Below are 17,975 nucleotides of genomic sequence, written 5' to 3'. Positions count from 1 at the left end.
GCCTGTGGTCTGACCAGCCTTGGCCAGAGGCGTGGCATGTGTCTGCAGAGCCCTCGGCCCTGCATGCCAGGCTGTCCATATGGGAGCAAACCTGTAACCTTGGCTGCTGCACCACACTGAAGGGACAGCCAAGCAGACCAGGTGGGGCTTTGGAATCTACTCCATGGGCTGTGATCATTTCCAGGGTTGTGATATATTGAGAACCATCAGTGTTTGCTGGTGAGAACTGTTGCACTGCCAGTGTTCATTGGAATCAGTACTGTGTGTTCAGGAAAAGGGAGCGAGATCATTGTTGGTTTTGGCAGTAGAGGAGGTTTACACTGTCTTGATCTTCTGTGGCGGCAAAGCTCTTAGGCACTATAGTAAAGTGAGCATTTCACTGCCTAGCACGGCTTTGCATTGATATGGGCATAAAGCAAACGTTAGCGTCCAGAGTATTAAGTTCAGTAGTACCTTTACATGGTAAGCACTACACCACCATAAGGTGCTCCTTGCAAAGCATTTCCTCCCTGTGTTCTTCTGTGAAGACATAAGGAAACATATTTCTCTGCTTTCTATAGGGCATTTAAATCTACATATCAATGGAGATGCTGCCTGTTGAAGTTAAATCCAGTTAAGGCAGTTTCAGTATTTAATGTAAATTAGAATTACATCATTAAAGATTTTAGAGTAGGTAAAATGAATAAGTTGTCAATATTTTGTAAATATATATATATATATGTCTTTATGTATGAATATAAATTGGAATGTGGTTTTCTTTTGTGTTTTAAGACCTAAGAAGCAAGATGAATGAGTTAGAACTTCGCCTGCAAGAGCAAGAAAAGGAAATGAAAGACCAAGCGAATAGATTCCAAGAGTTACAAGTACAACTGGAGAAAACGAAAGTGGAATTAATTGAAAAGGAGAAACAGTTGAGCAAAACCAGGGATGAACTAGTGAGAACCACAGCACAGTATGACCAGGCAGCAATCAAGGTACTTGAAGTGATCGTTAGTAAGGCCTTTGAAAGCACAGCTGTGTGTGCGTGGGTAGATAGTGGGACCTGTCTTGTCTGTGCCTTTCCAGCTGAGTGACCTTGAGCAAGTCATACTGAACAGTGAGCCCTCCTGCAGCAGGAGGGGTAATGAAGTTGTACAAGAGTCTCAGGACACAGGGTGGGTTCAGGTGACCTGTCCCTGGGACTCAGTAGATGCATGCTGCTGTAGGCTTCTTTTGTTTACTTTACATCCTGGTTGTAGCACATCCCACCCTCCCTCCCTCTCTTCATACCCTCTTCTCTGTCCCTCAGAACTTCTTAAGGCTTTGAGTGAGCTCATTACTTGAGGGCTTGCTCTTTCAGCCCAAACCTACCTCTGGTCCTCTGTTTTTTCCTGTCACTAGTTCTCATTCACTAAGTTATTTATTGAGTGCCTGCTGTATGTTCAGCATTGTTCTAGATTGTAGATTTGTAGAGCAGCAAAAACTATTACTCTAGATTTGTAGAGCAGCAAAAACTATCAGAAAATAGTGCTATGACCTATAAGTAAGGTTAAACCAACCAACCAACCAACCAACCAAACCAACCAACCAACCAACCAACCAACCAACCAACCATAATGGATTTGGTGCTTTCTGAACCCAATCGTTGGGCCCAGCGTTTGGCTTATCTTATCTTTCTATTTGGGATTCTCATTTTCCCTCCAGTCTGTGTGTTTTTGTGTCATCTACTCTTTTCTGGCATCTTCCTTATGGTTCTTTTTAGTGTCATTATTTATATTCTAGGCTTATAGTTCTGTCTTCTGGGTGTTAGGATTACAGAGAACCCTGAAAAACCATGTCTGAAGTGTTCCTAAGGAATTATTTTCCTGTAATAAATAATATTTCTGAGTTTATGGATGAAAATTGTTAGTTTCAGAGCCAGGTTCCTTTTTCTTCCCTAACTAAAATTTTGTTTTAAGCTGAGCAGTGGTGGTGCACGCCTGTTATCTCAGCACTTGGGAAGCAGAGGCAGGAGGATCTCTGTGAGTTTGAGTTCCAGGACAGCCACGCCTGTATATAGAGAGATACCCTGCCTCTAAAAACAAAACAAAACAAATTTGTTTTAAGATAATTGACGGTTCACACTTAGTTATACTAGCTTATTAATGTGGAAGATTACATTGGTTTTCAGATTTTTATTTTTTTATTTTTTGGTTTTTTTGAGACAGGGTTTCTCTATGTAGCCTTGGCTGTCCTGGACTCACTTTGTAAACCAGGATGGCCTCGAACTCCCAGAGAGCTGCCTGCCTCTGCCTCTTCAAGTGCTGGGATTACAGGTGTGTGCCACTGTGCCTGGCATCTTTCTTTCTTTTTTCATTTTACCTATATTGTCCTCTTTGAAGTATGTTTTGAACAGTTAGGACATGCTTTTTAGTTCTATTCTGTCTAGTGAATTTAGCTTGTTAACATTTAATGTAACTATTTATCATGACTTGAGCCTACCATTTTCATTTTTCTTTCTGCTTCTGTTTTTTTATTGCTGTGTTTCTTTCCTTTCAGTGGATTACAAAAAACATTTTATAGGATTCATAGGCTATTGGTATGTTATTTTGCCAGCTTTAATAAATTATGACACATTTACTTCTCTTGTTTTTATCCTACCCCATTTAGAATAGTCTTAAATGTTTTCTTAACATACTTAGAACTATATTGGTTGTATTACTTCCCCGCCCCCCCCCCCCCCCCCCCCCAAGACTGGGTTTCTCTGTGTAACAGCTCTGGCTGTGTTGGACTCTCTTTGTAGACCAGGCTGGCCTCTAATTCACAGAGATCCACCTGCCTCTGCCTCCTGAATGCTGGGGTTACAGGCGTGCTCCACCAGGCTGGCTTGATATTTTGTTCCCTCTTCATTCCCGAAGGATATTTCTGGGCTGAGGTCTGTTTGCTCGTTTTGTTTTGTTTTCTCCCTAGTGTTATGCTTATATTTGAGTATTGAATGCTAATTAGTCTGCTTCCTTCTTTCTACTCATAGTTTATTTCAAAGTTATATTCAGAATTTGTATTTGTTGCTATGTGGAATAAGTAAGAATATGTCTATCTTTCTTGAAGTGGTGTTTATAATACTGTTGTAATAAGGTTTTGTAACAATTGAGGTGATTTTTGTAAAAGTTTTGGCTTATTATAAAGTTTTTTTTGGTGAATTTATAATACTAATTGCCATGATCACAAATTATTATTGAGTTCATATTGAACTCAGCTAATTTTGAGTTGAATGTGTGTCTAGCCAGGACTTAGTGTTGGTGAGAGAGGATCTTTGTTCTACCCGTATTTGCTGAGGTCGCCACCAGGTTGTTGGTAGTGTGCTGACTTGGACGGTGCCGAGAACCTGCCTCTGGCTTCCATCTCATTCCTGTTCCTCCAGCTTCTTAAGAGTCCCTTTTCTTTCAGTGCCTTTGGGTGTCTTCCCCCCACTTCCACCCCCACTCAGTTTCAGATGCACCCAACTGGAAATTCAGTTCCATTTTCTTCTTGTGCCTAATATGACTTTTGTTAAGTGCTCTGCTAACATTATATAATGTTGTGAGTCACTGGAATTGCTTATCATTAGGTAAAATGGAGCTAATATGCCCTGTGCTCTCCAGTGACTAAATGCTTGTTTGTAGTATGTGTCTTTTTCAGCTATTTACAAACTACCGTTTGGGGCTGGAAGGGAATGCTCAGGTCATAAACTACATAGTTGCAAGAACTTGAGCTCTGTATGCTTTAGAGCAGTGGGTCGCAGCCCTTACGGGGTCAAAGGACCCTTTCCCAGGGCTCGTGTATCAGAGACCCCGCACAGCAGACGTTTACACTACAGTTCCTGACAGCAGCCAAGTCACAGTTAGGTAGAAAGAACAAAAATAATTTCGTCTTTGGGGCTCTGCACAGTGCGAGCAGCTGCATTACGGTGTCACACATTAGGAGCTCGGGAGCCTGTGCTCCAGAGGATTATGCAGCGCACGTGACATCTAGTGGCCAGCTACTTACACAGGGATCGTGCATCATTGGTACCACAGCGCTATTCAACATATTTTGAATGAAGTATAAATACCTTTAAGGATTGGTTTTAATCTACCCTGTCTATAAGGAAAGGATTGAGCTCCCTTAGGAATGGATTGCGCTTTGAAGGAGTGCCGGTAGAGGGCGCCAAGCGCTCATTTACTTAGGTGCTTGTTTTTGTGAGATTGTCAACCATCAGAGTGCCGTTCTTTCTTACTGAGTTGTCTTTCCACAGCCTAGAACAGTGCAGGACACAGGAGGTTCTCAGTCACTCTTTGTTAAACTTATATTTATTGTTAAGAATCATGTAGTCCTATTCCTTGAGAATTAAAGAACTTAAAGACAGTAATTGTAACAACGAATGTATCTTAATGAGTGAGGAGGCAGAAGGTGAATTTGATCTATTGGCTCAAGAACTTAATATTTTCTGAGGCTGGGGAAATGGTTCAGTTAGTAAAGTGCTTGCTGTGGACTTGAGTGGGTTCCCAGCACCCAGTAAGAGTTATAGGCATTCATCTGCATAACAGTACATATATGCACCACACAAAGCATTTATTGATTTTTGTTGAGAAAAAGTGTTCCACTGTGTAGTTCAGCCTGGCCTCAAACTGGTGATTTTCCTGCTTCAGTCTCTTGAATGCTGAAATTACAGGTGTGTGCCACCGTGTCAGCTCACTTTTATCTTCTTAAAGTTCTGGTATTTCCAGAATCATTTAGTCACCATTGACCAGTTTGATGCTGTTCATCTTTCCTTAGTTAATAACTGACATTTTGTCTTCTAGCAAAGTATTGGTAGTATTTTCTTCTGAATTCTGAGATTTCTAGTACAATACTCACAATAGTGTTAAGTTAGACTCTGGATGGCTGCACAGATGGCTTAGTCAATAAAGTGCTTATCACACAGGCCTGTGGACTAGTTTAATCTATCCCCAACACTCCTGTTTATATTGCACACATAAGTAGGATCTGTGAATGCACTCAGTGTGTGAAGTAGTTCTGCAGACACCTGACAGCCTGGCTTCAGTCTCTGGAGCCCATGACTGACTCCCATCACATATGCACACACAAGAGTCAAACACCAGCTGCTTATGGCTGTGTGTGTGTGTGTGTGTGTGTGTCTTCCTAGATCAGGGGTGGGATGGGGGCAGACACAGATGGAGCCCTGCTGCTGGCTGGCTAGCAGTGTAGCAGAATTGAACTCCTCCACTATCACTGAGAGACTCTGCCCGAAAACTAAGATGGAGAACCGCTGAGGAGGACACTGATGCTGACCTCGGGTTTCCATTTGTACCTGCCCATGTGTACCTTGATACACATTTGCACAGACACTCAAACACGTGTGTATTGGAAGAGTTTCAGAGAAAAATATTAGTGGAGAAGTTTACTAAATTGAGGCACCTCTCAGAGTGGAGAGCTCTTCCCCATTAATACAAAGCTTCATTTTTCTTTTTTCCCCCAATTCTTTTCTTTTCTTTTCTTTCTTTCTTTTTTTCATGTACGTTGGTGTTTTGCTTGGATGTATGTCTGTGAGGGTATCAGATTCCCTGAAACTGCAGTTACGGACAGTTGTGAACTGCCATGTGGATGCTGGGAATTAAACCCAGGTCCTCAGAAGAGTAGCCAGTGTACTTAACCTCTGAGCCAACCCCAACAAAGCTTTTTTATTAAGCAATTGTATTTTAGGGGGTGAGCCATTTTAAGGATTTGAACTAAAGGGAATCACACCACTTGAAAAACAATTTTGTTTTAATTTAATTTTAGGAAAATACCCTAAATTTTCATGCAATTTGTATTTTTAAAATTAGGTAACTGGATATGTAAGAAAGCAACAGCATATTTTTTTTTTTCTATTGCTTCTAAGAACATAATTTAAAAACAGCTGTGGTTTTCTGGCATTCTGTGAACCTCTAGAAATGTGATGACATAATGAGAGTATTATGGAAGCAAGCAGTTTAATATTTAAAGTTTCTCACAAAAAATCATTATGGGTTGGGCACAGTGGTGCATTCCTTTAATCCCAGCACCAGAAAGGTAGAGGCTGGCAGACCCCTGAGTTTGAGGCCACTTTGGTCAATGTTACAAGTTCTGTGCCAGCAAGGGCTGCATAATGAGATCCTGACTTGAGGGGTGGGGGAATGGGAAATCTGTCTGTCTGTCTGTCTATAATATGCTTATAAGAAACTTTCATAGGAGGGTAAGGCGCTCACCCTAATTATTGTATAGTCCTAAATGATTAGGTCAGGACCACTGCTGTGGTTATGTACAGATGCTCTGTGTGAAGGAGGTTAGAGGACAGCTTGCGGGAGGAAGTTCTCAGCCTAGCTGGAACAAGAGTTTCCGGGCACCGCGCACGTTTCCCTCCCCCATCTTGCCGTGGGAATCCTGGGAGTAAGTTCTCAGCTGGAACAAGAGTTTCTGGGCACCTCGCACGTTTCCCTCCCCCATCTTGCCGTGGGAATGCTGGGCGTACTGGTGCAAACCATCACATCCAGGTCTTCACGTGGGTTCTGAGGATTGAAGTCAATCTGTCAGCCTTGTGGGGAAGTGCTGTGACCTCCTGAGCTCTCAGGCCTGGTCTGCCTTTTGACCTGTTTGCCATGCAAAGCTGTTGTTGGTCTCCCTTTCCCGTAGCAGATGTTGTGAAGTGTTTTAGAAATATATTCATGTTTAACATCCTTGCTGCTATTTCCTTGATATGAATTTCATAGGTGCTAGTAGAGTCAGTGCCCTTAGGGTTTGGATACTGAATATAAATCTGAATTTTTTGTGTTTGTTGTTTTGTTTTGTTGTTGTTTTGTGTGGCCCTAGCTATCCTGGACTCACTGTGTAGACCAGGCTGGACTCGAACTCACAGCGATCTGCTTGCCTCTGTCTCACAAATGCTGGGATTAAAGGCGTGAGCCACCACAGCCCAGCATAAACCTGGTTTTTAACATGAAATAAAAAGAGCAAACATGGTAAGCATGAGACAGACTTTAAGGACTACAAATTATCTTTATTTTATTTTGTTGTATTTTATTTGGCTTTTTGAGACAGGGTCTCAGTGTGTAGGCGTGGCTGGCCTGGCACTTACTATGTAGACCATACTGGCCTTGAACTCAGAGATCTGCCTGTCTCTGCCTCCCCAGTGCTGGGTTTCAAGGTATGGATCACCACACTGGTATAGACTAAAGTTTCTTAAAACACAAAATTTGCCTTGTTGTCAGTGTACTACCTTGGAACAAAAGCTGAAACATTTGACTGAGGAGTTGAGTTGTCAGCGGCAGAATGCAGAGAGCACCAAACGGTCTCTGGAACAGAAAATCAAAGAGAAAGAAAAGGAGCTTCAAGAGGTGAGGTGCATGGGTTCGCGGAGGACTGTTTATGAGGAAGACCTGTTGACCACAACTGAGGACATTATGGGGCAGGCATGCTTTGTGAGCACAGGCCACTGCATTCTCTCACGTCTGCACTTTTGTACTTTTTGCATTGCTCACTTTCTGATTCTCAAGGACGCTCTTCTTTATGGGTGTGAGATTTGATACTGAGTAGGAAAGGAGCATTTCTGAGCTTTTGCTCCACAGTGAGAGGATAGCTTCTTCCTTAAGGCTGTGAGCTGGTTAACCCTAACCTCATAAAGTATCTGCGGTGGTCAGGGAACCACAGGTGGGCTGCTGGGCGTTGTGCCAGGGTGGGTTGTTGAGGTGCTTCCATCCAACATGTTAGTTGATGTCCCTGGTTGCCAAGTCAACTAGTAGTATTTACTTCCTGTCCCTTCAAATGGGGACCATTGTACATGGTATGTGCCTGATTAGTTAAGCGCCCCCTTTTTCTCTCTGAACATGAGCTTATTTAGCTCAGGCTCCACTGCCCAAGTGCTGGATTAGTGTGTGTGTGTGTGTGTGTGTGTGTGTGTGTGTGTGTGTGTGTCTGTGTGTGTCACCATGCCCAGCGCCTATACCCGTTTTTTTTTTTTTTTTTAAAGCATGTGGTCTATTTCTGTATGGGCATTCGAGTGTAGATACAATGCGTGGGCACTAGTGAGGAGGCTTGGAATCAATGCAGGCTGTCTTCTTCAGTTGTTCTCCATTTTGTTTTTGGAGGCAAGATCTCTTAGTTTAACCAGAGATGGCTGGTCTGTTACTGTAGTTAAGCAGCCGGCCCTGGGGATCCTCTTTCTCTGCCTCTTGAGTGCTGAGATTGCAGGTGGCTGTACATCTGCTTGGCTCTCTGGGGCTCCAGGTGCTCATGCTCGGGTGCGCATACTTGGATGGCAAGCATCTGTACACTGGGTCGTCCTCCTAGCTGCTAAGTCTAGGTTCTTAGTGTGTCTCTGGGCTGAGTTGTGTTGGTTGCAGCCAGGCTATTCTCTCCTGCCCCATCCTTCAAAACTGAGATGGCTAGGGCGATAGGCTGGCTTCCATGTGCTTAACTGGCGATTTAGACCTTTCCTTCGAGACCTGCGTCCAGGGTGGTGTATATGTGGCAGTCAGTAGATGGTCAGCAGGACTCCCTGGTGTCTCTCACACTTTGCATATCATACTGCCTAGTAGGGTGTGTATTGGCGCCAGCACCTGGGATCCACTTTGTTAATGGTTGGTTAACCTAGTGGTTTGCTTTTTCAGGAGCTGTCCCGACAACATCGGTCTTTCCAAGCCCTGGACAACGAGTACACTCAGATGAAAGCCAGACTTAGCCAGGAGTCACAGCAAGCCAAGCATTCAGTCAGTGTCCTCCAGCTGGAACTGGAGAAGGTAGGGCCCGAACTCAGTGCTCACAGGCCTGCACACGTACTCCGCCTCTACCTCAGCTGGTCTAGAGTTACTTTAACTGATACTTAAAAGCAGAAAAAAAATATGATGTTTGGTACATACTTTTTGGAAGTGTAATATTTTCAGGTTAAATATATTTATCTTAAACATTTGTCATTCTATGTCACTCATAGTCTCTAGATGAGCCCCTCCTTTAGCCCTTTGTATCCCCCTAAGCAGGAGTTACATTTGTCACAGTGCTCAGGACAATGCTTTCAGGTCACCTGTAGTCCTATCTCACATCTCAACCTAGTCTGTCAAAACTGCTGAATCTACCTTTGCTGATGCACATATTTGTGTATGTTTGTATTTTATAATGTGCTTGTATATTTCTGTGTGAATGATACTAAATTTTATTTTTTAATTTAATTTAATTTAATATGTTTTATTCTTTGAAAAATTAAAAAATGCATGCAATGTGTTTTGATCATATTCACCTCCTTTCTCTTCTTAATTTTTTTTCAGATTTGCACTCCCAACTTCATACCCTCTGTTTTGTGTTTTATAGCCCCCGAGTCCAGTTTGTACTGGTCATGTACTCATGGGTATAGGGCCATCAAATGGAGCATGGCTGACCTATCTTTAAAGAAAACTGACTTTTCCTCTCCCGGCAGCCTTCAGGTGTCTCTTGCTCCTCAGTTAGGAGTTGGAGATACCTAGCTCTTCCTCCTCAGGCCATGCTACAGTGTTGAACAACTTGATCATGTGCAGGTCTTGAGCATGTAACCATAGTTGCTGTAAGTTCATGTCTGCAAGTGTCCTGTCATGTCCAGAAGACATATTTCACCCTGGTCATCTCTAGCCTCTGGCTCTTACAAATTTTATACCATGTGGTCTTGTAACTATTACCTATCAGGATCCTCATCCACCCCAGAAACTTTCCCATGTTCCCTTCCTCCTAGCTAAGAATAAAATTGACTTTTCTGCCTGTGTTCACACATTATGTTGAATACAACTGCTTTAATCATGTCCAGTGCAGCTTCCTGATCCCAGTTACCATCCTCAGTGCCATGCCAGCCTCCTGTCTCCTCCTGGCCCCCCTGTCTGTGCTGCCTGCATGTGTCCCTGCCTGCCAGAAGAGGGCACCAGATCTCAGCATAGATCCTTGTGAGCCACCATGTGGTTGCTGGGAATTGAACTCAAGACCTCTGGAAGACCAGCCAGTGCTCTTAACCTCTGAGCCATCTCTCCAGCCCCCGTGCTTGTTTCTTAACAGTCTGTTTTCAGTCAGTAACCAGAGCAAAGCTATCACCACATAAGTCAGATCTATACCTCTTCTGCTCAAAACCATGTAGTTGCTTCCTGCCCCATTACCAGGCCAGCTCTCTCTGGGGTGGCAGTCCCAGGTGGCCTCCGTGATCCCCTGTGAAGTTCATCTCCTGCCCTTCCTTCCCTTACTTGATTCATTTTGCCACATGGCTCCTGTCTCTTGGCTGGGTATGCTAAGTGGGGGCAACCTCAGGCCTTGATTGCAGTGCTCCATGGGTCACTGTTTGCTCACGGTCGGGAGACATGCATCTCTACTGCATTTGGCATTCTTGGTTGCTGCATGTATCCCCAATCCAGATACTCTGTCTTTGGAGTGCTTAATTACTTTCTGTAGTGTGAACATTTGGGTGTGTCCCTAGCTCATTTGTTTACTGTGTAGTTAGGCCTATGATATTCTGAAAACATGGACTTTTTTTTCTTGCTATTTTTCCTAAATAATAAAGTAACTGCTTACATAGAACCTATAGGTAGTATAGAGATAATGCAAAATATACAGGAAGATGTGTATAGGTTATAGGCAAATCCCACAACACTCTGTTCAGTGAGAATTTTCATGTTCTTGGAGTTTCTGGAGTCAAGGATAATGACTCGCGTTCCCCCAGTCTGTCTTTCTCTTTCTCTTTTGTCTCAGCTTTTTTGTTTTTCTGATTTTTAAATTTAAGAACAGTTGATTATTTGCAAAGAACATGAATTCAGAACTTGGTTTTTTTTTTTTTTTTTTCCCCCTCTTTTGTAGGTCGCATCAGTGAAGCAGCAGTTGGAGAGAAGTTTGGAAGAAATTGAGCAAAAGTTCAGCAGAGCAGAGCAAGCTCTTCAGGAGAGTCAGCGCGCAGAAAGTGAGCTGAGGAGAAGCAGCGAGGTACGTGAGTGGGAGGGTCAGGGAGCAGACCCCACACAAGACAAAGTGTGACAGCAAAACCAGAATGTCTGCTTGGAGGAAGTGTGTGTGTGTGTGTGTGTGTGTGTGTGTGTGTACGCACATGCGTGCATGCACGTATGGGTCACAGCATGCTCATGGAGGTCAGAGTACAACTTATAGGCATTGGTTCTTTCATCTGTCTGTGCGTTCACAGGACCAAACTCAAGATAGCAGGCTCAGCAACAAGTACTTTTGCACACCAAGTCATCTCCCTGGTTCAAAAAGGGACTCTATCATTTGTTAGTAGTTTATTACCATACATATTTTTCTTTTCCAGATAATGTAAAAGTATTCCTATATGTAGAATATGTCCTTATTTTGACATGACTACTCCGTTTTTATTTTGAAATGACTACTCATGTGTTTAGCTTGAGGAATTAAAATCAAGTTTTAACATTTTTGTTTTATATGTATGTATTGTCTGTGCACCACATGTATGCTCGGTGTCTACAGAAGCCACAAGAGAGGTGTCTGATCTAGAACTGCGGTGAAAGTTGGTTGGGAGCCTCTGTCCTCTGGAAGAGCAGCAACCACTGCTCTTAGCCTCTGAGCTGTCTGTCCAGCCGTATATCAAGTTTTAAAGCTGTGGTTCTCAGTCTGTGGGTCGAGACCTCTTTGGAGGTTGAATGACCCTTTCACAGGGGTCACATATCAGATATCCTGCATATCAGGTATTTACATTGTGATTTGTAACAATAGCAAAATTATAGTTAAGAAGTAGCAATGAGCCAGGCTTGGTGGCACACACCTTTAATCCCAGCGCTCGGGAGGCAGAGGCAGGTGGATTGCTGTGAGTTCGAGGCCAGCCTGCTCTACAAAGGGAGTCCAGGGCAGTCAAAAGCTACACAGAGAAACTCTGTCTCAAAAAACAAAACAAAACAAAACAAAACGAAAACAAGAAGTAGCAATGAAAATAAATTTATGGTTAGGGGTTTCCACACCATGAGCAACTATATGAAAGGGTCGCAGCATTAGGAAGGTTGACCATCACTATTCTATAGATTATTTTAGACCACTTGAGAGATGAAATTATGAAACAAAGGAAAGACTTGCTGAGAATTTAAAGGGAATTAATGAAACTGTTAATGTGGGCTATTATTTAATACAGCTCTACCTTCTTTATTCATTCGTTGCTTATTTATTTGTTGTTTGTTTGGCAGAATCTCACTAGGTTGCCTAGGATAGCCTAAAGCTTACTAAGTAACTAAGATAGGCCTTAAATTCCTGATCTGGCTTTTCCTTCCTCCCAGGTGCTGGGATTACAGGCCTATGCTGGCATGCACTTGTTTTTTTGCTTTTGTTTTTGTTTTTGTTTTTTTTTTTTGAGATAAAACTCTGATTATGTGTCTGAGGCTAGTATGGAGCCTGCCTTGTCTTTACAATGCTGGGGTCTGAAAACATTTCGAGGGGTTAATTTTGAGTTACACAATGTAAAAAACAAAACAAAACAAAAACAAAAACATGAAAACCGGGCACAGTGGTGCACACCTATAATCCTAGCACTTGGAGAGGCAGAGGCAGAGGCAGGCAGATGTCTGAGTTCGAGGCCAGCCTGGTCTACAAAGCGAGTCCAGAGCAGCCAGGGCTACACAGAGAGACTGTCTTGAGAAACAAACCAAAAAACAAACTGGAAATCATAGACTTAAAGAAATGACCTTAGTCTAGTGTCTGGTACTGCCAAAGTAAACAAACAAACAAAATCATGTAATTATAAATGGTATTACTCTTTAGAAGTGAACATTGATCTTAGGGTTCAGTGTGCAGCCTGGTCAGTGTTGCTTATAAAGATTCCTGTTCTGCCGGGCAGTGGGTCAGCACTGTAGAGCAGCATGAGAGCTGCAGGAGTGATCTGGAGGGTTTTATTCCCATGCCAGTTTGGCTTTTCTGAACTCCTTGGTGGGCTGGAGTTTGTTTTAAAGGGCTTAATTAAGAAGCATTTAGGTAGCCAGGCGTGGTGGCAGAGGCAGGTAGATCTTTGTGCGTTCCAGGCCAGCCTGGTCTACAAAGCAAGTCTAGGACAGCCAGGGTTACACAGAGAAACCCTGTCTCGAAAAACAAAAACAAAAAATAACAACAAAAGAAGCATTTAGGAACACCTGAATAGAGCCACACATTAAAGAACAAGAGCCGACCAGTAGAGGTGGCTTCTCAGCTACTACAGGAAAAAAAATGTTTTCCCACTATCTAATTGTCGTGTCATCACTTTTTAGCTCGCTAACGATGAAAGAAAAACAATTTTGTCCATAATGACAGTTCCTTATCTAAGTGATAAAGTCTAAATGTGTTTGCCCCTGTGGCATTTCTCTGTAAATGAGAACACCTGTCATAGCAAAGAGGAAGTTATTAAAGCAGCCAGCAACAAAGGGGGAAGCACTGCTGGAGAGGGGTGGGGCATTCAACGCCTGCACCCCAAGTGGAACACATTCAGTCAGATCCTGTGATGGGTTCATCTGCAAACATTTTCAGTGTGTGTTTATTGCAGCAAAACAAATGTTTGCCTTTTGGCCAATGGGACCAACCAACAGATGCTTGTGCTAGCATTTCCACAGGCGGGAAGACTGGCATGAGGCTCTCCCTCTGTGAGCTTTCCTTCAGCCAGGAGCTCTCCTGCGACTTGACTGGCTGCCTGTGGAAACATTTTGTAGAGCTATCATCTGGTTCAGAGTCTAAACACCTTTAACATGGTGCTGTCTCTATTCCAGGCGCTCTGCACTTCATGATTACCATGTTCAAATGAACACAGTCATGTGTGGGAAGCACTCAGCACAGCACCAGAGACAGGAGTTTGCTGTTCATCCTAATTTCTGTTTCTGTCTGCCTGAGAGGCTTCTTTTGGGGATAAAGCAGTAGGAGTGAAAGGGCTTCCTGGCTCTTGTACTTTGAGCTGTAGTCGGGACCCGAGAAGTGCCTTGTCAGTGACAGTGCTGACGCAGCTTGGGGATTGCGGTGCTGATGGCTCCAGTGGGCACACTCTGGACGCGTGCTGTCTGCAGTGCTATCTTGGGGTGATCTGTTTGTCTGCACACAGGTGTAAATAATATCCCTCTCTTGCAAGATTGTATTCATGATTAAGTCGAGTGTTGCATATAAAGTGTGTGGCTTGGGGCTTAACATGTTAAGTGTCTAGTAAACAAATCATGGAAGTCCAGGATGTGCTTGTTTTTGTTTCACCAATGTTAATGGCCTTTGATGTTAGAATTATGTATGGTTACACGTCAGCTCTGAAGGGTCATGGCCAGGAGACAGTGCATTTAAGAGTTTTCATGTTTAAAAACTTAATTAGTTTCATTATCTGGTGTCTTTCTGTATCTAATTATAAGTAAAAACAAAGTTCAACTTGCTTATAGGTTTTGAATGCCGAAATGATGTGATAGTTGTGTTGAAATTTTCTTTGACTGTGTTTAGTAAACTAATATACTTCTTGCATGCAATTAGAAATTATCAGTACTAAAAATGTGATTTAATGGCCAATCAAAGGTAAAGTTAACATTTATTATCAAAGTGATGGGGGAGGGGCTAGATAAGCTGCTCACCTGTTTCCAGCATCCATCGCACTGGGGTTTGGCTGTACAATACCATCAGTGACACGCAGGATAAGGAAACACTTGCTTGGGGACCTTGCTAGGCATCAGGATCTGCACTGTATTAGGTCCTCTGAGGAATGTGCTCTGGCGGGCAGGAATGACGAAGTGGAAGGGAGAAAGCACATCTTTTGCATCCTTTCCATACCCACATAGAAAGCCTTCGCCCAGCAGGGGACATATTAAGCTGTGCTCATGGATGGGATCGTGAAATGCACACGCTAACTGCAGTTTGTTTTGTCTGGCCCTAGGAAGTGATGCTTCCCTCGCTGCTACTAAACCGAGTTGCGCTGGGTAGGATTGCCTGCTAAGCTGTAGTGCTGGCTTGTGGTAGAGATTGTTGTTTTTCTAGAGTAGTGCCCAATTTTGCAAATCATGTGAGGACACAAGAGATGCCTAGGAGAATATATCCTTGTATGCTTAGCTCATTGTTGCTAATGAGCTACCCAATCAAGACTTAAGTGGCTGTAGCCTCATGGAGAACTAATTGCTGATGGATGGCAGCCTGTGCATCCATTTTCAGATGTTCATTTTCTAAATTCTGGCCTCTTAAAATTCTTGGGTTGGTTGCAACAGTGGCATTATAAACCTGCTGGATCCCAGGATTGGTTGAACATTCCTTCGTTAGGAACAAATATTTACAAAGCTTATGCCAAAATGGAGAAAGACAGCCTAATTTTTTCATTGAGCTTGCTATTTTCTTAAATGTCTGCAGTTAAGGACTAAGACACATAGAGACGAACAGACATGCAGGCATAACACAACCCCTCCCCTTTGTGATACCTGCTTTCTCCAAGATCCCCTGCCCCAACCTTCTTTCCTGGGGAGGTACACTGTCTTCCCAGCTGACTTTTCAAGGCCCAGATTTTATGTTATTTATTTTTGAGTAAGAATAATTTGTAAGATATAAAAATAGTAAGTCAATTCATGATTCACCTCAGATGATCTTCCAACTGTTAGATTTGGGAAGAAACACTAATAGCAATGCCCCATTACACTTGTCAAAGTGCTTAAAGTGGTCTCCTATCTTTCACATCTGTGATCTCATTGGATGGGTGATTATTCTTAGCCTGAAGAACAAACAAGTGATTACATTCTGTTGTTTGTTAATGCTAATTTTAATCAGTTACATTGTTTCACTTTCATGATTTTTCTTCTTGGAAGCTTGAGTACTGGCTAGCGTGTGGCTACCATTTCAGTCTTGAGATCTAGTGCAGCTGCTCTTGCCTCTTCATTGATATCTTAATTTCACAGTGAGTTTCCTAGTGCAAGCAAGAAAGGATCAGAACACAGGAGACAAGAGTGCAATACTGACAACAGGCTCTGTCTCATTTTAATGATGAAATGAATGTATATACATGAACACAGCAGCTGCCAGCAAGTTTTCAAGTACTTCCTAGTAGCCAGATTCTCCCTCTTCTTGAATTTGGCTTTGTTACATGGGTACCCATCTGCTGGTAGTAACCAGACTGATAATTGAAGGCAGCCTTCCAACGTAGCATCGCCAGGGCCATCTGTTTTCTAACAGTGCAGTGGAGTTTTGGAGGATGGGTCTTAATTGTTTCTTTAAGATTCAAAAAGCATCTTCCTACCACTTTCTTAGAAAGGTATTTTTGAAATATAACTTAAAAAAAATGCCTTATGGATTTCCTTCATTCTCTAAGATATGAGATACTTAAGTTCTTTCAGGTGGTGATATAGGTGAGAAGATGTACCTTTCAGCTATAAAAAATTATTAAAAATTTCAAGGGGTGCCTTTAATCCCAGTGCTCAGGAGGCAAACCAGGTAGATTCTCAAGTGTGGGGCCAGCCTGGCCTACATAATGAGACTCTATCCAAAAACAAAACAAAAGGGCTGAAAAGATGGCTCAGTGAATAAAGCTACTTAAATTAGTGAACCAAGCTCAAAGACCTCAGTTTGATCCCTGCAGCCCACACGGTGGATTGCGAGAACTGACTACCACAAGTTGTTCTCTGTTGTCCACATATGTGCCATAGCATGCCCTGCCTTCCAGAGCATGCGTGCACACACTAATAAATAAAGCTTATAGTAATTAAAAACTGTAGTGTTTTTAATATGTGTTGTATCAATCTTAGGTTGTTAAGGAGGAACAATAGTGCTTCTATTTGGTGTGCCCTTTGTGTGGTTTAATTTAAGCTTTCCCAACATAGCAGAATGAAATTGCACTTTTATGTATGTATCTGTGTTACTTAGCTGTACACATCCCTGTGTGGACTTTTATGTATGTATCTGTGTTACTTAGCTGTACACATCCCTGTGTGGATGAATATCTAATCATGGACCCAAAAAACCTGTGATTGGTCAAGCACCGCCCCCTCCCCCCAAATCCAAGTTGAATTGTGTGCTAGCCTCTGTATCATGCAGTTCACCCTGGGTCTCTCTAGCAGTTAGCTCTGTTAGGTGTGTACCTAGTGAGCAGGAACACACCTTATGCCATGGAGGGTAATCCACTGCAGGCAGACACTGTTTTATTTATAGATGCAAATTTCATAGTACACGTTCCAGTATATAGGTATACATAGCCACTGTAGGCTTTGTTGATGAAAGCACTTATAGAAGGAAATTTCACCCAATTGGACACTCTTTGTGATAGTAAATCTTACACTGGTTTTGCAGTGAAAAGCAAAAATTTGTTCTTGGAACATTATGACTTAGTATCACATCATATCTTTGCAAAGATATTTTTGACCAATCTGGTTTCATAGGAATCTGAAACTTTTTCCCCCTGAGACAGGGTTTCTCTGTGTAGCCTTGGCTGTCTTAGCCTCGCTTTGTAGACCAGGCTGGCCCCGAAATCACAGAGATCCACTTGCTTCTGCCTCCCCGAGTGCTGGAATTAAAGGTGTGTGCCACCATGCCTGGCTAAACTATTGTTGTTAATTATCTTATAAATATACTTTTTCTTCTGAGCCAACTCTTTAACAAACAGAAAGTTTGAAGAAACATTACTTCCTGAAGATAAAAGATAGCCTTTAGATTTGGGATGTGCTTTTATGATGTGACTGGATATTGGGAAGGAAAGTTCATCTCTGGCTGAGACAGACATGAATGTGAAGGACCCTGAGTAAGGCAGAAATGGTGACTTGCTTGAGCATTTGTTTAGATTAAAACAACTAAATCTGTTTTTAGGAAGTAAAGAAGGAAAACAGTCTCATTAGGCGTCAGTCTGAGCAAAAGACCAGAGAAGTCTGCCACCTGGAGGAAGAGCTTGGTAAAGTCAAAGTGTGTTTGAGTCAGAGCCAGAATTTCGCAGAAGAAATGCGAGGTGAGTGCAGTGGCATTAGAGTTCTATAAGCCTTTTTACGTCTATTTACTTCTCCTGTGTGTCTGTGTGAATGTGCATGGTGTGTGTGTAAGATGGCAATATGACGAAAGAACTGTCCTTTCACCGTATGGCT

At 42.6% G+C, this 17,975-nt stretch overlaps 1 protein-coding gene across 1 annotated transcript in view; it reads left to right on the top strand.

Moving 5' to 3' along the window:
- The window catches only part of Cenpf (centromere protein F), a 44,589-nt gene that overhangs the window by 7,333 nt on the left and 19,281 nt on the right, over positions 1-17,975 (top strand). The window contains exons 7-11 of the mRNA XM_051148123.1: positions 772-974; positions 7,203-7,328; positions 8,601-8,729; positions 10,792-10,914; positions 17,707-17,842. Coding sequence (XP_051004080.1) covers positions 772-974; positions 7,203-7,328; positions 8,601-8,729; positions 10,792-10,914; positions 17,707-17,842 — 717 coding nt within the window. The remainder of the gene's footprint in view (positions 1-771; positions 975-7,202; positions 7,329-8,600; positions 8,730-10,791; positions 10,915-17,706; positions 17,843-17,975) is intronic.

This window comes from Acomys russatus, chromosome 6 (assembly GCF_903995435.1).
Source record: "Acomys russatus chromosome 6, mAcoRus1.1, whole genome shotgun sequence".
In the NCBI taxonomy this organism is placed as follows: domain Eukaryota; kingdom Metazoa; phylum Chordata; class Mammalia; order Rodentia; family Muridae; genus Acomys; species Acomys russatus.
Note: the sequence above shows the minus strand (reverse complement) of the source record. Positions and strands in the feature narration are given on the sequence as shown.